The sequence below is a fragment of the Lepidochelys olivacea genome, assembly GCF_965140295.1.
Source record: "Lepidochelys olivacea isolate rLepOli2 genome assembly, chromosome: 4".
Classification (NCBI taxonomy): domain Eukaryota; kingdom Metazoa; phylum Chordata; order Testudines; family Cheloniidae; genus Lepidochelys; species Lepidochelys olivacea.
In genome coordinates this window covers 129,158,980-129,183,982 of record NC_140414.1, presented here as the reverse complement: position 1 = coordinate 129,183,982, position 25,003 = coordinate 129,158,980, and the positions used below count along the sequence as shown (strand labels likewise).

The 25,003-nt window shown below is 43.3% G+C and overlaps 2 protein-coding genes across 19 annotated transcripts in view; one reads left to right on the top strand and one right to left on the bottom strand.

Annotated features, from left to right (window-relative positions):
- The window catches only part of ADD1 (adducin 1), a 138,471-nt gene extending 118,822 nt beyond the window's left edge, over positions 1–19,649 (top strand). For 4 of the 10 annotated variants that reach the window (XM_084627611.1, XM_084627610.1, XM_084627609.1 and 1 more), the window contains 4 exons: positions 4,842–4,998; positions 7,297–7,683; positions 8,556–8,651; positions 16,814–19,649. In XM_084627611.1, the coding sequence (XP_084483737.1) occupies positions 4,842–4,998; positions 7,297–7,683; positions 8,556–8,651; positions 16,814–17,175 (1,002 nt within the window). In that variant the 3' untranslated portion in view covers positions 17,176–19,649. Of the gene's footprint in view, positions 1–4,841; positions 4,999–7,296; positions 7,684–8,555; positions 8,652–9,422; positions 9,457–16,813 lie in introns of all 10 variants that reach the window. The other 6 variants (XM_084627616.1, XM_084627615.1, XM_084627614.1 and 3 more) reach the window with 3 other exon arrangements.
- Positions 19,650–20,598: 949 nt separating this feature from the next.
- Positions 20,599–25,003, bottom strand: part of MFSD10 (major facilitator superfamily domain containing 10) — a 35,530-nt gene continuing 31,125 nt past the window's right edge. For all 9 annotated transcript variants that reach the window (XR_014711468.1, XM_084627301.1, XM_084627299.1 and 6 more), the window contains one exon: positions 20,599–23,567. Coding sequence is in view for 8 of the 9 variants with exons in the window: in XM_084627301.1 (XP_084483427.1) it covers positions 23,461–23,567 (107 nt within the window). In the remaining variant the exon portion in view is untranslated. The remainder of the gene's footprint in view (positions 23,568–25,003) is intronic.

Below are 25,003 nucleotides of genomic sequence, written 5' to 3'. Positions count from 1 at the left end.
CTGCAATGCACCCAGTCTATATCTGCCTCAAGGAATAAGCATTTCGTGAGGTCCATGATATCAGATCATGGAAGTTTGAAGATGTAAAAGCTCATCAAGTCCTTCATGAATCCTGCTGCTCTCCTCCCCACGAGTCCATGTTGTTTATTTTTAGTGAAGTCTATAATGTTAATGTCTATCATGAGGTTTCCTCTCCTTCCACTGGGAGACTGTTCTACGGCCTAATCCGTTGGAATATTTCTTGATCAGCCTAATAAAATTTCCGTTCCTTAACTTTACCCCATCACTGCTAGTTATGTATCCCCTTCTGCTACAAGAGAAGCAATTCTTCTCTTTTCTTTGATTTTAAATCCTTTAGATGATTCACATTCCCAGTCCCCTAAATTATTTATCCAACCCTTTTACTTTTCTCTTTCCTTACACAGGAAGTCAATCCTTTCAACCCCCTAATTACTTACATTGCTCCTCTCTGAATTGTCTCCAGTTTTACATCTCTCTGGTATTGTCCAGATTGGTTGCAGTATTCCAGGTGTGGTTTCAGCGGAGCATGACTATCACCTTTCTAATCTGTGACATAATGCCTTTGCTTATGCAGCCCAAAACCTCATATCATATTTCTTTTGTTTTCCGCTATAGCCTGCGGTCTCTTTCAGTATTACTTCTCTCCAGGGGACAGATCTTCAGTGGATGTAAATTATTGTAGCTCCATTGAAGTCAAGGTGTTTCCCTTCAGACTGAATATCAGATTATTTTCCCACAGAAATATTAACTTGCGTTTTTTTAAGATGACACATCTCTCTCCATTTCCTGCCCAAATTTCCAAGTCCCTTTGTGTTATTTCCCTGGCCTCACTGTTTTACTTGCTAGATGATATGAGTCATGAACTTGATGTGCTTGTTTTACCCTCTTTTCCCGGTAAACAATAAAGATGTCCTCCAAAATAAGACAAAACAAAATACTGATCCATTACTCATCCCGCTCCAAACTGAATGTCTTGCTGTTTTTTGCTACCATTTGCTTACAATATTTTAGTCAACTTTCAATTCATGTGACAGTGCTCATATCAAATCATTGTGAATTACAAGTAAGGGTTAGAGACACATAATCATACTCTTCAGTGAAATCAATGTGCATTACATCTATTGCATTCCCTTTGTCTGCTAATTTTGTAATCCTATAAAAAACCACAAGCTTTGCCTGGCATGATTTCCTACTTTGCAAGCCTATACAGTGTATAGCTAATGCTTCAGTTATTCACTACATGTTTAGTTTGTAACCTTTTTGTAAGAAGACTCCAAAGTAGTTTTGGGCTTTGATTGTTTTTGCCCCTGCCCATCTTTTTTAGTGAAGTTCTAAGACTTGGGAGCTCACAAATCTCTGTTTTAAAAAAATGATTTCATGGCTCTTATGAAATGCTATTAAATTGCTTTTTGTGGTGTTCTTTTGTAGCCTTTAGTTGTCAAACTACATCAAATTTGAGGCCATCTGATGATAAAGCAGCTAACATCTTGTAGAAAACTTTAAAAACATCCTTTTTAGATATAATTATGCTATGTATTTATTCTGCAACTGGGAAAAGGGTTATTCTTATTTTACTGGTGACAATAAGACAGCGTCTTAGCTTCTTTGAAAGTTCATCTCCTGTTGTTTGTTCCCCACCAAAGGTTATAATCCTCTATCAAAGTCACTTCCAAAGAAATCAGTTGTGATGCTTGTAAATAGAAGTTTATGGATTCAGATGGGGGACCAAGCAACCAGAGCTCATTAGTTTTTAAAAACTGATAGCCTGTTTTCATGCAAATATCTCTAGTGTTAGATTACAAAGAAATAATTAGAAAGCTTTAAAATCTGCGTTTTTTTTTAAATTTTAAGGGAAAAGTACTCAGATTGTCAATTAAAACTCAGAAGCAACTTTTCTACATACTGTGCTAGAAAATTAATATAGTCCCTGATCAGCAATGACAACATTAATTTCACTTGGTTTTATTTTTCATGTGGACATTTTTTCTCTAATGTAAAGATACAAATTGAATTTTGTGATGCTAGTCTTTCCTTTTTAAGGGACTTTGCTACTTTCTCCATTTGGAGGGGGAAGGGCCAAGAATATATTTCTATTAAAATATTTCCAGGGTGTTTTTTAGACTTAATTGTCTACAGGAGGACTTGCTTGCCAAAATCTGCTAAGGCAGTTTGTGAAGGATTTCAGTGGGTATTTTTTTTCATAGTAAGTATTTCATTTGGGCCAGAATGAGAGGGCTATGTATGCTTCTCCAGGCTTTTCAGAGGTGAGTGCATACAAAGTATGAGACATTACATTGGGCCACCATACAGTTTAACTACTAAATTGAGTTAGGAAAATCAGATTCTACTGAGCATTGGATAACTGGATGACTAGGAAAGAGGACACTTGATATGAATTCATCTCTAAACACTAGATTTTTTCAGTTTGTATTAAGTTCCTGAGGAGAGTACTTTCATTAATATCTTTGATTTCAATCACTACGAATCTACACTTACACAAGGGAAAGAGCCTGTTCAAATGGTTTTGAGGGCTTTTCACTTTAAGTGCCAGATATAATCTTCCTTCCTGTTGCTACTCTTTGGAGATGAAGCTGTATTTTTGTGGCAAACTTACATTAATTCAAATGGGATAACATTTTGAAACAAGTTGAGTTTAGTTTTAGTTCAGGAAAACAGAGACAACTTTCCTGTATGTAGCCTGGGCACCACCTTGCTGCTAATGTTGGCTGCTTGAGCTGGATGAAGACTGAGACGTTTAGCTACTCTGTGTCCCCTATGCAGGTGTCTGGAACTTTTCTGACGTTGTTTGACACCTGTATAACTGTGCTTCTCTGTCTCCGGTGGCTCATCCTCTACCGAGAGCTTCCTTTCTGTCCCTTAATGCAGTCTGGCTGAAGTCTTCTCCTCATCAGCTCCTTCTGTCCAGAACAATATTTCCGTCTCATCTATGCCAGTTTTTTTTAAATTTGCAGGAAAAACCCTTTTTGCCTGTAGCTCTTAATTTCTCTCTCTGGTTCTACTAATCATTTCCATTCTCTACACTTGACTTATATTTAGGCTTTTGATTATTAATACAAATAACAATTCAACGTGAAAAAAAGTTAGAGAAACAATCCAACATTTACAGCCACTCATACACTATACTTAATATCTTGCAGAATCTGATGACCTTTTCACATGGAATGCAGCTGTAATGTACCACTTCAATGCTTTCTGGATCACATGTGTACTCTTGTGAGGAATCTCTGATCATACGTAAGGCTTCTCGATTTATTCACAGGTAGTATAAGTCATGGACAGGTCACAAGCCGTGAATTTTTGTTTATTGCCTGTGACCTGTCCATGACTTTTACTAAAAATACCTGTGATTAAATCTTGGGAAGGGTTAAGGGGGCCACTGCTGGGGAGGGTGGCATCTACGGCAAGCAGCACCAGCTGCTAGGGGCTGCGGACCACGGCTGCTCCGGCTGGCCAGGGACCGCGGCCTGGGGCTCCTCCGGCCATCCACCTGGAGACTGCTGCTGGGACTGCCAGAGCAGCGGCTGGTGTGGCTGTCCCCAGGGCCACTCCAGCAGCGGCTGGTGTGGCTGTCCCAGGAGCCACCTGAGCAGCTGGCCCCAGAGCCAGCTGATTGAGCGGCCCTGGGGTCAGCCACACTGGCCCCTGCAAAGGTCATGGAAAGTCACAGAATCCGTGACTTCCACAATCTCCATGACAGACACAGATCCCTAATCATACGGAAGCACTTACGGCAAAGGCAGTTAATGCATCACAAACCCTTAACTAAAATCATCTTGAGGATCAGAGAATAATTTGTAGATATCTGTGCTGATAAGTGGTTCAGATCGGGCATCAGAGTAACTTTTAAACTAATGCTGTACGTCAGACCAATTAACAGAGAAACTCTTAAACAGACAAATGACCTGAAAGATCTGATCCATAACAGACAACCCAGGGAAGCATCTTCCATCTCAAAGGCAATATGAAGCCATTAGCTTCAATCCCCAGAAGGTGATAAGAAAATCTGCCATTAGTGGAGAGAGAGAGAGCCTCTTCCCTGTTCATCAGCAAGTTCTGTTCTTGTCCTTTGGACACAGAATATTAGCCGTGCTAATTATAATACTTAACTACATATAACATTTTGAATCCAGTTTGTATGAAAGACACTGTCTGAAAAGACATGGTAAAGTCTTTTTTAAGCTGTATTATTAAGCATTTTAATATAGTAAACAGATGAACACTTAATCTCATGTACATATAATATGTATAATAAACCATTTAACATCTGTTAGATATTATATAACTGCTGGAAATCGCTTTTCCCCCTGAGCATTGAGTGTTTATAAATATTGAACCTGATCCTGGGAGTGTTCTGTGTAATAATACCAGGGATTTCTACTGCAGTTCTGCACGCAGAGCACTTACAGAATCAGGCCACAATATTCGATTTTCCCTATGGAAATAAGGAAACTTGCTACTTTCTTGAGAGCAAATGTATTCCAATAAAGCCTGTTTGGCTGCTGCTATTTGATATGGTGCTTGATAGTGGATGCGCCCTTGTAAAAACAGTGATGTCTATATAGCCATTTGCTCATGAGGGCTATTTTTTCTTTAATATAAAATATCCTGTAAATTAAAGTTTTTAAAGATTCCAAAATTGGGACTGTTGCTTATTTAACCTAAGAAAATAAAAGAATTTTTCCAGATTAATTTTTAATCAAACTTCTGTTTTGTTTTGGCTGCTTGTAGCCTCAGCCATTGTCAGAATTCTGTGAATTATTGTTTAGTGGCACACACATCTTAATTGTTTGTTTTGCCAGGGAGAACTGGTGACTGCATCGAAGGCAATCATTGAGAAGGAATATCAGCCACGAGTTATAGTAAGCACAGCAGGACCAAACCCGTTCAATAAACTCACTGATCGAGAACTGGAAGAGTATCGCAAAGAAGTGGAAAGGAAGCAGAAAGGTTCTGAAGGTTGGTTTGGTTTTAATCTGTAACCACATACATTGCTGTCATATACATCAAGGCTATGACCAAGCTGATATGAGCATAGGACTGGGAACCAGGATCTTGTGCGTTCTTAATCCTAGCTCTGACAATGATTCCTTCTGTGGCCATGGGCCAGTTACTTAACCTCTTGTTTCAATTTTTACAACTGTAAATTGAGGAAAATATTTGCAAAGCAATTTGGAGATAAAAACCGCCATTGAAATGCTAAGCAATATTAGGTCAAAATCTTGGTTCTTAATCAAACAAAACTTCACTGGAGTCAAAAGGGAATTGTGCTTAATTGCCAACCACAGAATTTGGCCAGTTTTTGTTGTCACATGAAGTTTCATATTTTATTGAATTTGGTATATTACAGATTGTTCAGTATTGTTTCATTTTAATACTGTGTAGGATAGCCCAGTGAATAAAAATCTGACATTGCTTTTAGGCAGTGAAATTTGCTTACTCACTGTTGCAAGTTGTAGATCTGGTAAGTATTTTGAGCTGGGAAAATGCAGATAAAAAATTATCAGTTGGTGCTTTGGAAAGGAATCACAAGGTAAGCAGAGACACGATTAGGGCACATCTCAGAATTCTCCCCAGGAACCACCAACCTATCAGAAAATGTAGTGAGAGCATCACGCTGCAATAAAGGAGAATTCACCCCAGCATTTGAAGAATCTCTTCTATGTGATTGTCATATTAAGTTTTACAGTGTAGCACCTATGATACATCCACTAAGCAGATGGTATTGTTTACGCTGGAATATTGCTGGCACAGTTTTACTAGTCTTTGCAAGAGTCTGGTCCAGTGGGTAGGGCACTAGACTGGGACTAAGGAGATGTGGTTCTATTCCTGACTTAGACTCTGCTGCATGACCTTGGGCAAGTCATGGCCTCTTTCTGTGCCTCTGATTCCCCGCTAAACCTTTGACTGTCTTGTCTGTTTAGATCGGGGTGGGTAAACTTTTTGGCCCGAGGGCCACATCGGGGTTGCGAAACGGTATGGAGGGCCAGGTAGGGAAGGCTGTGCCTCCCCAAACAGCCTGCCCCCTCCCACTTTCCACCCCCTGACTTCCCCCCTCAGAACCACCAACCCATCCAACCCCCCCTGCTCCTCGTCCCCTGACCACCCCTCTCGGGACCCCCTGCCCCTATCCAACGCCCCCGGGACCCCACACCCCCTGACAAACCCCCTGGGACCCCCAACCCATCCATCCCTCCCCTGCTTCTTGTCCCCTGACTGCCTCCTTCCAGGACCCCTGTCCCTAACTGCCCCACCCCAGGACCCCACCTCCATCCAACACCCCTCCCTGCTCCCTGTCCCCCCCGGGATCCCACCCCCTATCCAACCCCCCTGCTCCCTGTCTCCTGACCGCGCCCCCCCACCCCATGCAACCATCCGCTGTCCCTTGACTGCCCCTCAGGACCTCCTGCCCTCCCCCCATCCCTTTACTCTTACCATGCCACTCAGAGCGGCAGGACAGGCTTATTTGAAAGCCTGGGAGGTGGGCAGGTGCAAGCTGTGCTGCCTGCACGGCAGCGTGGCTGCGGGGGAGGGGCCGGGGGCTCGCCTCCCGGCCAGGAGCTCAGGGGCTGGGCAGGACGGTCCTGTGGGCCGTAGTTTGTCCACCCCTGATTTAGATTATAAATCCTTTAGGGCATGTGTTTTCACAGCACATAGGGACCCCAGTCTCAGTTAGAGCTTCTAGGCAGCATAGGCGCTGACTTCCCTTTTACCCAGGGGATGCTCAACTCCTCCCTCCACCCAGACCCTGTCCCCACTCTATCCCTTCCCTCAAGCTTCCGGCCCTTACCCCCCCTTCCAGAGCTGACACTGCAAAACAGCTGTTCGCAGCGGGCAGAAGGCACTGGGAGGGAGGGGGAGGAGTGATCAGCGGGGCCACCAGTGCGGGACAGGCGCTGGGAGGGAGAGTTGGGAGCTTGGCTGCTGGCGGATGCTGAGCACCCACTAATTTTTCTCCATGTGTGCTCCAGCCCTGTACTAAGCGCTATTGTAATAAAAATAATAATTTACAGGGTGATGTACTAATTACATTTCCTCTAAAAACTGTATGGTGATTCGTCCCTTATTAGTGTGCATTGCTTTTGCTGTACCTTCTGATATCTTGACGTATGAAGAGTCACAAATTCTGCCTTTTTCATGTGTGACTTTCTCTGTACAGGTTTTAAAGCATTTTGTGGGACTGAGCTATTACGTTACTGTGTCTATGTAATTGCATACCCCTTTATTTTCTCTGTAACATTGCTACATCCTACATAGATAAGCTATCAAAATATGGAGAGACTGTGGTATTGAGACAGAAACCAGCTGGGAAGCCAAATGTTTTATTTAAAAGTCAGAGCTACAGGGAACAAAGTGCTTCTGGAAAAAAAACTCTGGAGTTGCAAAGCAGGTCAAAAACCTTTCAAGGAGCAGTGAAAGAAGCTGATCTGAAGATTTTACAGACTCATGAAGGATCAACGCTATCTAAATCTTTAGATAATTCTGAGTTCTCTGCTGCACAAGTTTCTTGTCAGACCATGCAGCAAATCATCACAAATCTTAATCAGGAGGAGCCAGATGAGCAGAAGTCTCCACACGAGGAATTTCATACAGCAGTCATCAAAGCATTAAGCTCCAGTCCTGACCTTTTGGCTGAGGCCTCAGGTACTAATGAATATGGTACCGCTGAGTTTTCAATCTAGGGGAAGCCATCTCTTGCTTAATCTGCACTTACAGAGTCTCTGCTATCTCTGGACATCTTTCGTTGGCTTGGCTTATTACCTTGGGGGCTGATTTAATTTAATTGGTGGATTTTTCTCTTGTCTGGGTGAACTGTGTAGAACAGTGCTCTGGTACTGAGGAGATCTCTGTTCTAAATATTGAGGTGGCTTTTTGTTTTACATTAACATCTGCTCCTTTAGTATGCAACTATTATTGAAGCTGGAAGGGAGTAGGGGGGATCCTTTTTAATTTGAAAAAAAATCAAAAACCACTGCAGAATCAGTTTGGAATAATTGCAGTTTATTGCATGTTACATTGTGATTATCTGTGCAACTTTTTCATTCTTTGCTTCGAGTAATGTACATTTTGTTTACACCAATGTTCTGCAAATAAACTCAAAGCAAGCAAAATAACTTTGTGTAACTTTAGTTTTGGTGCCCTTCTTCCATATGGTTATTTTTTCCTTTGGCTCTTCCCCAGCAAATTCCCCTCCCTTTAGATCAGTGTTTTCCAATGCTGGGCCCCAAACTAGTTTGCAAACTGTTGTATAATCATTTCAGTCCATTTTACTCAGAAATGTTTTGAGTTCAAATAGTTGGGTAACATAACTTCTGTGACAGGTAAGATCACAACAGTGTTGGTCTGCACCTTACTTTTGCTTGCTTTTGGAATTATTTGGCATTCAGACAGAATTTTCATTCAGAAAAACAATTTATTCAAAGATTTTTATGTGTGTAGCGGGATGTCTGTTTCCCTGCATCCCTACAGAAGAATCTTGTGTGCTGTTTTTAATTCCCATACTGATTCATCTGTAGAACCTTCAGAAGATGCCAGACAACAGAAAGAAAAGAGTGCTCCTGATCATACTTCAGCCCGTACTCCTCCCAGCACACCAGTTAAGCTAGAAGAAGGTATGTTACATTGAACTGGGGTGGGGAAGACTCCTGTAGCTGCACCTGTCTTGACTGAAGCATGAAAAAATAAGATTTAGTGAAGTAAAGAGGAATTATTTTGGTTTTTATTTTTTTACAATCTGTAGAACTGTGTAACTGAATGTAATAGTGGTTATGTTCACAATAATAAAGAAATGTGCATTGTCATTAGCCAGATTATCACCATTTCAAAATTGCTTAGTCATCTTGAGTTTCTGAATTGACTCACCCCTTTGAGCACTCTGAGCAAGATGTGGCTGCTGTTTTGTAGTGAAATGTTTTTTCTAATGATGGCACAGAGCTTCACTGAACTGAACATGAATAGATAGTTTGTTAAATCCTGCTCACTGGTTGCACATTTCTTAAACATTATTGTATTTGGATTACACCCTTGGGAATATGTTTCTCTCCCAGTTTAGATCTTAGTTTGATTTGTTAACGTGATGATGTAAAATTATCAGAAAAATGAGAAAAGGGCCGAGAAAATCTGTTATCCCTTTGGAGAAAAAGGATAAAAGTAACAGTCTATCTGTTAAACTGGTGTAATCTAATTTCTGTTTTGTGTTTCCTTTACCTTGTTCATTGGGATATATCACTTGTCTGTTATGAAGTCTTCCACGCACTATTTCATCTCATTCTGTTTTCTATAAGAATGGTTCCAACCATTCTTTTAATTTAACACAGTGGCTGTGATGAATGCATATATTCTCTACTTGTGCTTTTCTCTTCTTGTGGCTGCGTTACAAACAGGAGATGGATATGCTAAAGAGTACCTGTTACCATAGTAAGTATCATCCCATACTCTGACCTGTTTCTGCTGCTTTCCTGGAGTTCTCTGGGCTTTGCTTCATTCTCTTGCATCTTTGTTGTTTACTGAGTTTTGTTTTCTGTTTGTGGTTTGTTTATTTTATTTTTTTAAGACATTTTTACAGTCAGTGACAGACACTAATTCCTTCCATTGTTGCTTTCTTGGAATTCTAGGTCAGTTACATAAACTTTATGTTAAAGTGTGCTATACTGTTGAAAGGGACTGTGAACGTGTCGTTGTGGGTTCCATGTTCGTCTGTCTTTCAGTAACTCTGTAGCCAGCTGCCTCAATTTATGAGTAATAAGATGTTTGTCCAAAAGCCAGTGGTTCGTATTCCTCCTAGAACATGAAAATTGAGCTCTGTTCTGTGTGGCTCCGACACCACCAAGATTCTAAGACTGGAACTTAGTTTGAAATTGTGTTGCATGAGCTAGCTACGAATGAGCTCCCTCTTCAAGCTTTGTTGGCTTTACAGGGCTAACAAAAGTAAACTTCATGTATGTGTGTGTATTTCCCTAACCTAAGCAGCTGTGACTGAATGCGATGAGAGCTATGACTGACAGAGAGAGCCATTGAACGAAGGTGCCGTTCTTCTTAGAGTGCTTGCTCATGTCCGTTTCATATTAGGTGTGTGCGCTCGCCACATGCACCGGTGCTGGAAGTTTTTCCCTCAGCAGTATCCATAGGGGTCTGGCTCTGGCGCCCCCTAGAGTGGTGCCCGCATGGTACAGTATCAGTTCCTCCTTGCCACCAGTGACAGTGCTGGAACATCTGCTGCTTTGGCTAGGGTTGTTTCGTTTTCTGTTCTTGTGAACTTTGAAAAACTGTATTATAGTTAGTAGTTTCTTGGTTACCCTTAGAAGTAGTTCTCAACTTTTCATTACTCCCAAACAGGACTCAGCCGGGGGACAGGGCATGCCCTGGTCCCCAGACTTTAAGCCCTGCGGTCACTGTAAACAGCATATGCCTGTCAGTGATCCACATACCAGCTGCCTAAGGTGCTTAGGCGAAGGGCACATAAGTGACAAGTGCCGTATCTGCAAGTCCTTTAAACCTAGGATGAAGAAGGAGCACGATTTCCGTCAGAAAGTGCTCCTAATGGAGTCGGCACTCACTCTAGCACCGGAGCAGCAGTCTGACTACGCACCGACCACCACAGCCTCCGTGCACAGTGCTCCAGCGGTGCCGTCCACGAGCCGGCACTGGTCTCCCTCTGCAGCTCCGGTCATGAATCCAAGAAAGATCGGGAGGGAAAGATCTCCTACCTCCCATAAGGGAAAGGAGAGGTCTGGGGGCAAGCCATGACCCGTGCCGGGCAGCTCAACACCCCATTCGGGAAGTTGGGCCTCAGCTCAGCCCATCCCATGCTTTGTCTGCAACCCTGGATAGCAGTGCAGGCCCTAGCCAGCTTCAGGTGCCATTGCCACCCAAAGCACTTCGAGCAACTCAAAAGATCCTGACACTCCTGGTGCCACCTACATTGGCTCCCACAGTACCCCGATCTCGAGGAAAACCCTTGTTGGGACCTGTGCGTGAGTCCCCGCCTCAGCAGCACTGTTCCCCATCGAGAGGGACGTCCTGCCAGCGTTCACCCGCCCACAGCCATCATGCCTCAGGACTGGAGAGGCAGGATCAGTGGAGCCCTCTTCGGTCCCCTCACCGGGGGCACCAATTGAGGGACTCGATATATGTACCACACCGGTTGATTGGCGCAGACCCTCTGAGGCATGCGCCCTCCAGCAAGAACTCCGGGACCAGCCCCAACCATCTCCAAGGCCCAGGACCGATCGGACACCAGAGACTGCCGATCACTGCGCCGTCATCGCCTGTCTCCAAGGAGGAGGTCATCCTACTCAGGACAATCTTCCCAGCAACCGGCCTGTAATAGCTCCCGGTCCTGTTCAACATCCCAGTATCGGTCGAGTAGCATGAGGCGAGGATCAAGCCCCTGTACCAGTGGTGCCGTCTACATTATCAGCACCAAAACCTGTCCCAGGGCCCCAAGCTCAGTGGCCGGCACCATGGTATCCATGGAACCCTTGGGGGTTCACCCAACCTTCCCAGGCTGCCCGATTGGTGTTGGGATCCTTGGAGAGGCCAGCGGCCTCAGTATCCCGTCCCCCCCTGGTGCTGGAGACTTCGGGGGATAAGACCCCACAGGTCCAGGAGGACCCAGGGGAGCAAGATGCGGGACCACCAATGGACATGGAGGTTCTCGCGGCACCGGCATTGTCGTCGCTGGACGAGGCTATCACTGGGCCCCCTCACCCAGTTCCTTAGGATGACGCCAAGGTGCACCAGGAACTTTTGAAGAGGGTCGATTCTAACCTGGGGCTTCAGGCAGAAGAATTGGAAGAGCCCTTCTGGTTGAGGCGGTTAACCACAAGCAGAGGCAAGGACAACCTGGGGCCACCCCCAAAAATAAAGACTCGAGGAGGCTGGATCTCTTTGGACATAAAGTTTATTCGTCTTCAGCCTTTAGCTGAGAGTGGCCAACCACCAAGCCCTCCTTGGCCGATATGTGGCAAGCCACGGCCAAGTTTGAAGGGTTGCTCCCCAAGATTTCCAAGAAGGTGTTCTAAGCTATCCTCGATGAGGGCACTACTGCGCCCTCCAGGCGGCGTCAGATGCTACTGACCGCACCATGACTTCTGCTATCTCCATGTGGCGAGTCTCCTGGTTGCTCCTCTCTGGGTGTCCATCGAGGCTCAGCAGTCATTGGAGGACCAGCCCTTCAACAGCGGGGCCCTATTTGCGGAGCAAACAGACAACAAGTTGCATGGCCTCAAAGACTCCTGCACCACCCTGAAAACCCTGGGTCTCTACGTCCCAGCCCCAACACGTAAGCAGTTCAAACTGCAGCAGCCTCAGGGCCAGGGGAGCCAGCCTTGGAGGGATCAGCCCCATAAACGAGCCACGAGTTACAAGCGCCGCCCAAGCCACCCACCTCCACTCTTGGCCCTGTCGGGCTCGACCCATAATAAGCAGGGGGCCAAATGGTCATTTTGAGGGTGCGCCTGAGGGGAACCTACCAGACTATTCCCTGGATCCATCTTTCCCAGTAGTCTCTGACCGCTATAACTTGCGACCGCTGGGTTCTCAGCACAGTGGAACAGGGTTATACCCTCCAGTTCCTTTCTACCCCCCTGTAGCGGGGAGTTTTGGAGGAACTGCCAGCAGGACGGGAAGTGGAGTGCCAATGCCAGGAAGCCTGTGGATGGGCGCAGGACTTGCTACGCCTGCGGATGGGTGGGGCATTTAAAACAAGACTGTCCCTATCGGAGTGGGGGCAAGGATCCGCAGCCCCAGAAGGGAGAAGAGGTCCCGTGTGTGGCTTGCCAGGTGAAGAAACCCAGGCGGCGGCTAAGTTGTTGGGCCTGTGGCCGATTGGGCCACGTGTGGAGGATATGTCCAGGCCCAACACAAGAGGTCCATGTTGGTCCTGGCAAGGGGATGGGACCCCAAAGGAACCATAGGATGCCCCAGGCAGCAAGGAGGCGGGGTGCCTGCTTTGGCTGCTGGGAGAGGGGCCACCTAAAGAAGGACTGCCCCCTTGGCAGTGGGCAAATGCAGAGGGAAATGCCTGCGAGCTTGGATGGGCTAAAAGTGGCGGCAGCATCCAGGGCGGGGGGAACCCCGTGAGGAGTCAGGACCCAGACCGTCGCCAGGCCAGTTGTCCACCAGGAGACCCAGATGGACTGGACCCCACAGGAGGCTGGGACCCAGGTGGGGGCAGAGAAGGTGGCCGTGGGAACCCAGTCCCTAAAGGTAGAGGGCCTGGGGTACCCGGACCTGCAGTTCCGGCTAGAGGCCACGGAGCAGGCCTGCAGACAGGCTGAGGCCAAGACCCGGGAGATGACCTGTGGCTGGGAGGCTTCGGAGGTGAGACGGGTGACCCTGGAAGGGTGGCCCTGGAGGGGTGGCTCTGGGGGCCTGAAGACACGAGTGCCCCCTTGCCCCAAGCGGGGGATTTTGAGGGCGGGGTGTAGCGGGGTGGTTACCTGATCCAAGGACAGATGATGATCTCCCATAACATGATGGTCAGATTCTTGAGAGGGCTGGAGAGACTAGTCCCACAGTGGGATGTTAACTTAGTCCTCTCTAAGTCCACTGGCGAGCTCTTTGAGCCGCTGGGCTCCTGCTTCCTTTCCCATCCATCACGGAAGGTCATGTTCCTGGTGGTGGTGACGTCAGCAAGACAGATCTCAGAAATTAAAGCCTTGACCTCAGAACCACCATACATGGTCTTTTACAAAGATAAGGTTCAATTGCAGCCTGGCCTTCCTGCCAAAGGTGTCTCCACCTTCCATATGAATCAGGACATCTTCCTCCGAGTGTTCCATCCCAAACTGCACAAGACCAGTGAAAGGGAGGCATCTTCATGTTCTGGACATCCGGAGGGCCTTGGCTTTTTCCTTAGAACGTACCAAGCCTTTCCATAAATCCACTCAACTCTTCATTGCTACAGCAGATAGGATGAAGGGTCAGCTGGTGTCCTCGCAGAGGGTTTCCAATTGGATCACCTCATGCATAAGGACCTCTTACAATCTGGCAGGGGTTCTGCCACCACTGCCAATTGTCAGAGCCCACTTAATGAGAGCTCAGGCGTCTTCGGCAGCCATCCGGGCGCACATCCCTATCCAGGACATCTGTAGAGCTGCAACGTGATCCTCTGTCCACACATTTACCACTCATTACGCCATCACTCAGCAGGCCAGGGACAACGCTGGGTTTGGCAGAGCTGTGCTGCAACCTACATGTCCATGAACTGCTATCCACCTCCAGGGGTACTGCTTTGGAGTCACCTAATATGAAATGGACATGAGCAAGCACTAGAAGAAGAAAAGACAGTTACCTTTTCCATAACAGGTGTTCTTCAAGATGTGTTGCTCATGTCCATTCCATGACCCACCCTCCTTCCCCACTGTCGGAGTTTCCAGCAAGAAGGAACTGAGGGTGGGGGAGCTGGTGGCGCCCCTTATACTATGTCATGCTGGTGCAACTCCAGGAGGCACCAGAGCGAGTTCCCTACATATTCTGCTGGGGGGAAAACTTCCTGCACTGGTGCATATGGTGAGCACACACACCTAATATGGAATGGACATGAGCAACATATCTCGAAGAACACCAGTTACAGAAAAGGTAACTGTCTATTTTTTACTTAGTCAATTTTCTGACTACAACCATACTTAAAGAATATAATTTTGAAAAGTGTATTTCCATGGTGGTAACTCTCTAGCATCTGTGTGTATAAAAAACCCCACTTTACCTCCAGAGTTCCATTCAGGCCAAAGCTGCAGACAGAAGGTTTCATGGTATTACTGCACATAGTATGTGTTTGTGCTATTAGTTCTAGAATAGATCTTTAAATTTCCAAGTATTGTCGTGTTGTTGTCTCTGAAATTGTTTTTGGTAGAAGATATAATTTGGAAAACCTCACCGATGGATGTACTAAAATCACTGAGCAAAATAACAAGTCTCTTACACGTTGTGTGATGTTCTCCTTTATCTGATGTAGAATTTGAGGAGTTCTCTATTCTGATTAAAAACTTGCCCATCCTTGAGCTAAATTCAGAGATCCATGTTTCATTCCAGTGTACAGTGATTCCATCTTACTAAACGATGTAGTGACAATTTCAGAGGCTGGATGGGATAACTGTCTTGGACAAACAGTTAAAATTATTTTTATGTAGCTGTAATGCTTCCTAGAGTGCCAGAGGCTGTTTAAATGCCAGTAGCTTCCTATGCTTTTGTTTCAGGAATAATCCAAACTATTGATGGTCCTTCCTTTTTTTTTTTTTTTAATAAATAAAAGTCCAACTACATGAAAATCAGGTGCGGTACATGCACTAAGAAATTAGTCTGATTAATGCCTTCCACTTTAATCCCTGAAGAAATAAAAATCATGACTAGAAAGGTGGTAATGATGAAAAGAGTAATGCTGGTGATGGACTGTAAATGAACTTCTGTAAAATGGTCATAAAGGGTTAATCAGACTAACGCCTCATGAGGCAGCTCATAACATACCTAATGGCTTTGTCATTTACCCTGCTTTTAAATCCTGTCTGCATCATAACACAATTTCAAACTTCTAACTTTACCATTCTGAGCATTTGGCTTGATACTGAGTATTAAGTGGTTATTGTGGGTCTAACATAACAGAAGTTCACACTATTCTAGGCAAATATATATCACACATTCACAGAACAATGTCTTCTAAGACACAGTGTGAGGAATTTCCAGTACAATCCTGCAGGAATAAAGGACACAATCTCATTAAAGAGACACTCGTACTTTCTGTAGATTGTTGTAATCACCTCTCAAAGCCTTGAACATAAAACTAATCCTCTGACCCAAATTGTTCTCTTGACTGTAACAGATCTTCAATTTTTGAATTTTTAAAAATTAAAAATTGTTGCCTCTGTTTTCTCGCAGCTCGCAAACCTCAATATGGTATATTTAAATATTTAATATTTAAAAGAAGAGTGTCACTAAATCTCACCAATGACTGAGGTCCACTGTAGATTAGTGAGTAATGTGGACAGGGCCATAGCAAGGCCTATGTACCACTTTAGCCCCATTTAAGCTATGGCTCATGCTTTGCACAGAGATTAATTCACCGAAAGTGAACCTATGTGATATAAAAGGCTGCATCACAAAACGTGCTTAGCTAATTTAATTTGACAGGTTATATTGATTTTATTTATAAGACCTCATAACACACTAATAAATCTGGTCAAGATAATGAAAACATTACAATAGCAGACCTCACTATGAAGCTGTCTCTTGTTAAATCTTCTCTGAGAAGCTCCATGGAAATACTGGGATTATTATAAGGCCTGGCAATATGAGAATTAGTGAGATTCTCATACATCAAGCCATAGGTCTGATGTTTATGTAATTTGCTCCATCCCAACAAATTAAAACTTTTAAAAATTGGCAGCCTAGTGACAATAGCTCATTAATGCCAATGAAAATTGTAGGTTTAATTCCCTGCTCACTGTGCTAAAAATCCTCAGCATCATTTTCAAATGTAGTTACATTACTGTTTTATTTATGAAGCCTTGATATTTATTCTCTTGGCACTTTAGACCATTATGGTTGGATTCAACTTTATCTGCTGTCTGGCAGGAAGTTGAAAATAACCTTTTGAATATTCCACCTACATCTCTGTGCCCAAAGGTAAAGTAGAATGGACAGATTCCAAAAGCATTACATAAGTTAAATGAGCTAGATTTTCACACAGAGCACTCACTGTACAGTAGCTTCACCTTAATGTGTCTGAGACAAGCACACTATTTAACTAAATATTTCATATCAATCCATCCATTAGAGACACTCCAGGAGCAGACTTACAAAGATGACAGTGATGCTGCAACTTTCAAGCAAACCCTCCCAGACCTCACCCCTGATGAGCCTTCAGAAGCACTCGGGTTCCCAACCTTCGGAAAGGAGGAGGAGGAAGAAGAAAGGTGCAGCGAAGATCTGACCAAAAGTCAGACTGAGTCACCTGCAACAGAAAATCAAGAGCTCCAGTCCCAACCTGCTGAAGAGGCAACAACACCAACAACTGAGGAAGGGACAGCAGCCGACCCAGGTAGTGACGAATCTCCAGGGAAATCCCCATCCAAAAAGAAAAAGAAGTTCCGCACTCCTTCCTTCCTGAAGAAGAACAAAAAGAAGAGTGACTCCTGAAGGCCTGATGCGCTGCAGAAACACTGTCATATTTTAAAATCTAAATTCATTAACCACTAGAATGTACCAGATTGTACTGAGTGTTTTGTCTTATGTAAAGGAATGCAACAAATCAACCAACCAACCCCTCAAGTTATAGCTTGATTGTTTAAGGTTATAACAGGAAATTAACGTGCAGAAAGGTGCTAAACCTCTGCTCTCAGCAGCAAATCATAGATTTGATCCTTAATTTGTAAACAAAATTAAATGGTTTCCATGTGGAAGACATTGAACCACTGTTTTTAATTTAAAGCCCACACTGCTTTATGTATGAACACAAGTATTTTTGACCAGACCACGTTCACAATGCAGTATCTGCTCACTCCAGAACGTGCTCTTTTCCAATGTTGTACTCATCGGTCACAAGTGGATTCTTTTTTAAATATTGCATTTTAGAGAGGATGCTTGTTTACATTTTAGAGGGGGCACATTCTTGAACTGAGCTGTATGCTTCTGCAATCTGTGCTTACAGATCACGTTATAGTAAGGCTTTGAGACTATCCATACCTTACCCCTCCTGTCTTCTCCCTGCCACCCCCACCCCTCCCAATAACAACAACAAGAAAAGCTGTCTTTCACCCATATTCTGTTTTGTGATATAGCTGGAACTTAAACTTAACCTTGTGGTTTCTGAGGACTGAACTGGTGATGGTGTTTCCTGCTGATACTGTGCATTCAGTTTTTCTAATAAATGCAGTATTGTGAAATATATGTTACAGACCCCAACCAAAATCAGAGACCATCAGAAATCACTTGCATAGCAGTTTGGTCTTTAGATACAGGTTGAAAACAATTGTGTGTTAGACTTTTGGGAAACTTTTAATTGGTGATCTAGAGCATGGACAGTTTTGGATTGGGTCTTCAGCGCACATTTCATTGTTTTGATAAAACTTCCCTGGGTGCAGATACGAATCTGTTGCATATAAGCCACATTTGCATCTTCACTCCCTCCCCTTATAAAAATGTAAACACATTACACTGAACGCTTAACATATGTTTTTATATTAACTCTTTTTGTTTTCACTTACTGTAGCTTGTGTTTCTTGCTTTGTGTTGCCAGCAGTAGTTAAGTCGGGAACAGAAATCCCTCCCAGAGTCCTTAGAGGTACTTTTACTACAGATTTCCATAAGCATTTAGCATGTAGCAAAGTCAGAAAAATCACTTTCACTTTTTATTTGCCATCCTCTTTTAGTTACGGTCATGATTCTCTGTCACTGAGCACATGTAGAGATCCACCTTCAGTTTATCTTTTTGAAAGCCAAAACATCTTCATTTGTTGCACATGTGAACTTTCCAGAAACCTTAATGAATTTTCACCCCAGTTATAAACCAAGATGCTCCAAGTGTCACTGTTCAAATGACACATTTCTATTTGTAACAGCAGAAAATATTCAAAGATTTCTCCATGAAAGGAAAAAGTTGGCTTACATGCAATGACTATAACTAAAATGAAATTCAATAATGGATGTATTGTTATAAGATTATATAAAATACCTGTTTTATAGTGAGAAAAATAGCAGACAGTGAATGCCTTGCAATTTGTGCAGTATGAAAGCATTGAGTAGTACAGTAGTCTCCAAAGTTTTTGGATCGTGCACCCTCACGGTGCTGCTGAAGAAAGGAGAGGGGAAGCCTCACCGCAGGCATGCTGCCGAAGAAAGAAGGGGGAAAGACCTGCCACAGGCGTGCAGAGCTGCTGCTGAAGAAAAAAAATGGTGGAGTGCCGTACAGTGGCGCTCCTCCTGCTGTGCACTCCCTGGGATCCTCTGGCGCACCCCTCTTTGGAGACCACTGGAGTAGTAGAACAGGTTCAGCTTTAATGCAAAAATAAAGCCTATATTAGGCCTCAGATGCATTGAAAACTTGGACCAAATTCAAGTGGTAAAAGGAAAACAAATTTACAAGATATGACAATAGCACTGTCAGGTAAGGAGGAAAAGGTTTAGTGGCAGTAATTAACACACCAGAAATGAGACTTCTGTTTTGGAATACATAGAGTAGGGTGGAATTAGATGCAACAGCAAATCACTGCTTCAGAGTGACACCTAAACAATAATGTCTAGTAAGGACTGCATGGCGCTAACGGCTTTGAGCTTGTATTCTAACCTTTTATGTCCTCTGTATACTAGGAAGCATCCAGTACTTATCTTACTTTGCTAAATTGTGTTTTATTGCCAGGGTCATAATTACATTACTAAGCAATTGCTACATGTTTCAGTTAATAATGGAGTCCTCCCTTTTATCTTTGACTATATATGCAATGATTTTGATTCTAATTTTGTAGTTTGTTCTTTCAATTCTTTGTATTACACTATGAAATCTAGCTGTGTAAGGTATGGTTACACACTGTGGGGGGAAAACAGTCATGTATTTTTCTTTCTTTGTTGTATCATTAAGTTTTACTCACAAATAAAATTCTTCTTTAAAAGAGTAAGTTTTTTTCCGTCTGTTTTGAAAGCTGTTGTACAGTTTTAGTTTCCAGAATCTCTTAGGGAATAGTGTTGAAACCCTTTTAATTGAATGGGTAAAAAAAAAATTCTTGAGAAAAGTACCTAGGATTTTGTTATAGTAAACTGGTTGCTGTTAAAGTTCCAGACCAGACTGTGATGTCTAATGTTCTGGCCAGAGACTGTAACAGTAAGCAGCGGAGACAAGCATTAAAAGCGATCCGTGTCTGAACATTAATTGCGGGAACATGTAGACAGAATACAAAAAGCCTCCTTCATGTTGCAGTTAGTGTCCTTCTGGAGGATTTGGTGTAGCTGAGAGAGCAACAGGAGGATCACTGGTCACTTCCAGGTTGGCATAATTCTGCCTGCTTTAATAACCTACTAGATTAACCTTGTTCATTAAACAGTTGTCCTTAAAGTGATAAAGCTAGGGTGGAATATGTGCTCAGGTGAAAAAGCTAAGAATCCTCATTTGAAGTCTCATTCATTAAATAGGGGATCACTGCTTAGTTCATTCTTTATATGAAGTTCATGCTCAATCTATATGCAGTAGTTTGGAGGTTTGAAATCTCTGAACAAATGCCACATAGTTTGCTGAAATGCCAGGGGGAGGGTACAGCTGCTTTTCACTCTTGTAAATTTACATTTTCTACTTTCTGAGTAGATTCACAAGCAACATAGTATCCTCATGTCCTTTAGAATTTGTTATTTTCCAAGGCAGGGGGAAAATGTTCTGCCTTTATCAATCACTCTTTAGGCTTTACCAGGAATACTATTTTAGTGAAAGTCACTAATTCTGTTTTTAACCAAGGCTCTAGGAATACAAAATAAAATTTTGGGACAAACAAGAAGCTGCAGAAACCTTTTTCTGGGGCTGTTAAAAAAAAATGGAATAAAACCTGCATAATAGGAAATGATAAAAAAAAAAAAAGCTCAAATTGAGACATTTAATAAAAATGAGTCTTAAAACACTTACAAGAACTCTCTGGATTAGTTTTGTTTCCTATATTACATAAGAGTGTAAAACCTACCAAAAGATTCATTTTGGTACCCAAAGTTCTGTTCCTTGAGCAGATGCAATATGTGTTTGGGGCACCTCTCATATTGGTTTGGGTTCACATATTCATTTACTGGTTCAAGTTTTATGTCTGCAATAGCACCGCTTCAGGCTATGATCTTGTCAGAAGTCAAGCTAAGCACTGTCAGGCCTTGGATGGGAGACAGTTGAGAATAACTCAAGTGTGTTAGGATGTAATGTAGGCAGCACTCTTTCCTCTGAAACTGTATTGAACCAATTTCCTGCTATGGGTCAGTGTGTTTCTGAAGATCTTCTTGAAGAAAGACTGGCCATCACTGCTTATTGTCATCAAAATTCCCTTAACACTACTTATGAGTAGGGATGTTAGTTCTGTTATGTTACCCAAATTCTCAATTGGGTAACATTTAGCCAATCTAAATGTTCCCTTGCCTCCACTGGCCAAGCTGTTCTTCACATCCCCTACTAAAAATGGTTGTGTAGTGTTAAGGAAGTAACTAGCTGGCAGTCTTCTCCCTGGTGGCTGTATTCCAAAGATCCTTCTATATGCAGTCTGAAGTGCTTCAGTTTCCTTCAGAATGAAAGATATGCATGTTATATTACTTACAGAGAGATCTACCATGTTTTTTCATTAATCTATGTGTTTAAAGCCAAGCAGACTGCACAGTGATGTGCAAGAGGAAGTAGAAACTACTCCACTGATAAGGAATTAGGTCCTCACTGTCCCACTCCCATGCTAAAGCAATCCCACTCTTCCCATGAGTTGTTTGAGGGTGAGCAAAATAGGGCAAAACAAGAGCCTAATAGACCCAAATCTTTAAGATACAAATAAGTACACCACCTCCACCCAAGCACTTGTGTGTCTCAGGTTTTTCTACTTTGATATCCTTTAGGAGTGAGCTTCTCTACCGTCAAACTTAGGGAACTATGGACTTCTGAGTCACAGATGAGCCCAGAATACACTGTATACCACAGAAACCTTCATTGCCTACAACATTTTAAGATCAGTTAGTTTTACCATATAGCCTGGGCTCCCATTGGGTTTAACAAAAACTAAGGTATCTGATGGGGAAGTAGGGTTAGGAAACCATCTCTGAAGTGACTGTACTTGGACAGAGTGACCCACTAGGTCTCTTTCATCCCATCTCCTGTGCAAGACAAGCAGAAGATGACAAAGACCTATTCGCGGATAGCTCTGGTTGCAGTGATTGAGATGGTACATGGAGAAGCGAGAAAGACACACTTTCTAAACCTCTGGTTACTTTCCTAAATGGATGGGGTTGTTCTACACTGCAAAGTTTTCCCTTGTTTGAACAATTAAGTTAACTAACGTGCGGCTGACCATAACACGGAAGCCCATGTAGACAAGGGCAAATCATGGTCAGCATTGTGCCAGTTAATCAGGTTCTTTACAATAGTGACCAATGAGTATAATTTTGCAGTGGAAACAAGCCCTAATTAAACCTTTTGGGGTTACCTAAGCAACAGGCTAAGAACTGTGAGTTAAGACAAAACAAAAAGGTCTCACTTCTCCTTTATTAATGGCTTTAGCATATTGCATGCCAACATGAAGTTGAACATAGGGAGACCCCTCCCCTCCCCCCCTCCCCCCGCATTCCTGTGCAGTCAGCTAGAGCTTTATGTAGGGCAATGATTGACTAACAAAAGGACAATCTAAAAATATGCATCTTATTATGGTGCATCTTACTAACCACACTAACTGCAGTAGACCAGTTTGCAATGAACTGTTTGTAGTGCAAAATACAAATATTTGGTAAATGCTCAGTATTGAAATACCTGTTACACAAAATATTAGGCGTATAAAATGTAGCTAACACACTTTTCCAATGCTATTGTATATAACAGTCAGGCCACCTGTTCATTTATGCTCCCTCAGCAAAACCATAGGAATAGAGTCAAGATTGATAGCGGGCTCTCTCAGGTCTTATGAAACTCAGGATACTAATTCCTCCCCCCCCCCAAAAAAAACCACCCATAGCTTAAGGCACTAGATACAAATTCCACTAAAGGGGGCTGTGCAAAGGGTTTGGCAAAATAATCTCAATATGACCCTCACAAAATGGGGGAGGGGTTGTATTTTCTCACCATGAACCAATTCAGGTGGCTAGGGTCTTGATCAATTTCCCCATTATGTAGCTGCCTGAAAACTCTGCTAATCCATGTTCTGTCAGAGCAGCAGAATGAGCAGCCAGTGATTAAAATGAAAAGGGCACAGCAAGGAGATGTAAAAAAACATTATACTGTGCACATGAGTCTGTGAGAAATGATGGTGTTTTACATGCTGCATCTGATTGGGAACTGTAGTTAATTAAAGCACGAAATTCTGTTGTGGAGTGAGTCTCAGCTTGCTGAATTCAACCTTTTTCTGCCCATATAGCTGGTATGATCTCACCATTTGATGTAGCAGGAATACAATTTACTGAATGACACACACTTGCATCAGATATTTCTGATCTCAAACCTCGTCAAACTGGCTCACAGGCAGTGCTGGAGAGAATAACTTCAGCTGGGTCTCCATCTCCTTGAGAATTAAGGGGTGTGTGTAAGAAAAAATTTTGTGACAATGGTGTATATGCTGGTGAGTATTGCATAATGGAATTTGAGTTGGCCTTCCAGCAAATCAAAACACAGTGTTGTTCCATTTTAAATTGCTTCTTGCCAGCTGACTCTCCACCATTTTAGAAGTCCCTTGGACATGAGTAGTTCTGTAATAGCCATAATGTTGCTCCACTCTTTGGTTATTCCTCCTTTGTTTGCTGCTTCATGTAACCAAGAAGAATGAGGGGAAGCAGGAACAAAACTGCACAAACAGTGAAGCAAACCTCAGCTCCTGCCAGCCAATAAACTGCAAAACAAATAAGATATTTAGTTTTTGGGGGGCTATCTTTATTGTACACATTAAAAAGGTTTTTTCAAAGTGACTTCCTGTGCAGCCTTGGTACAAATTTGAGTAGTTGCATGTTATAGGTCATAAGACAGGGATGGATCACTTCAACTGCCCTGTTCTGTACATACCATCAGATGATTGGGCTAGATCTACCATTGGTCTGACCCAGTGTGGCCGTTCTTATGTAACTATGTTACACTATCTAGACAAACAATGATTTTCAAAAGGAAAGTTTTAAAATTAGGTAGATTCTTTTCACTTTCTACAGCCACAGACAATTGTTCTGCTGTTACCCAACCCACCCTCCCTTACTGTGTCTTGTTTAGATTTCACTGGAAGCCAATTAGTTAACTCAGTTCCAAACCATTTAATTCCACAGTCGGAGCTACCTCCACTCCTGCTGCACTTAGCAGGAACTTGAGGCTGGCAGATAGCCAGCAGCTGAGAGCCAGAAGGAACACATCAGCAAGAGCGTGAGGGGGTGCAGAAAGACATCAGTTATGAAAGAAGGCAATGGGGCCCATGTGAGAGAAGCAGGATCCATACATGCAAGCTGCTACTGTCAGCTTCTTCCTAACGAGCATCTGCTCCTAAACTCGTTTCTTCCCTTCACTATACACAGTCTGTATTTGTACCTGCATCCGAATCCCATCCTCCACCACTTGTTCCTGCTATCCCCTTCTCTCCACAACAACTGACCCTCAATTGCCACCACTTCAAGCCTTTACAATACCTATGTTTTAAGCTGAGATCAAGTAAGTATTAAATCTTCTACCTTCATGGTATCAGATGGTATATATGGATCTAGCCAGAACTGACTGATTTCCTTCTCCCTACTCTCCCACGGCCCCCGTCCCTCCCAAGGAAAAAATCTGAACATGGCAGAAGGGGATGAAAACTGCATGATTAGTAGCAAAGCACAGCTATACTTGCCCCAGTCACATCTCCGCCCTTCCCTTTGGGCTTTGACAGATGAGACACACTGTTTCTCGGTGGAAGCAAATGGAAGTACGCAATTGATACACTTAAGAAATTTGGAGCCGTACCATTCAAATAATTAGCTTGTCTGCTATTTGCTAAGTGCTCCTGTCAACTAAGGTGCCCCACACAGGATGTTCTTAGTCAAGCACCAGCCTAATTACTTATAGTAAGCAATATCTGTGGCCTCACTGCTTTTCCATATCTTATTCTTTTAGCCCTCAAGAGGTCATTGAGTCCAGGCCCCTGCACTCATGGAAGGACTCAGTATTAAATGTCACAAAGCCCAACGTTGAGGCTGGTAGAAAATCACAGGAACAACATGGCATTCCACGAAGCTGAGCTAGGCCCTGAGGCTCCCTGTACAATAACTGGGAAGAGACAGGCACTACAGACTATGATTCACAAGCACCAGC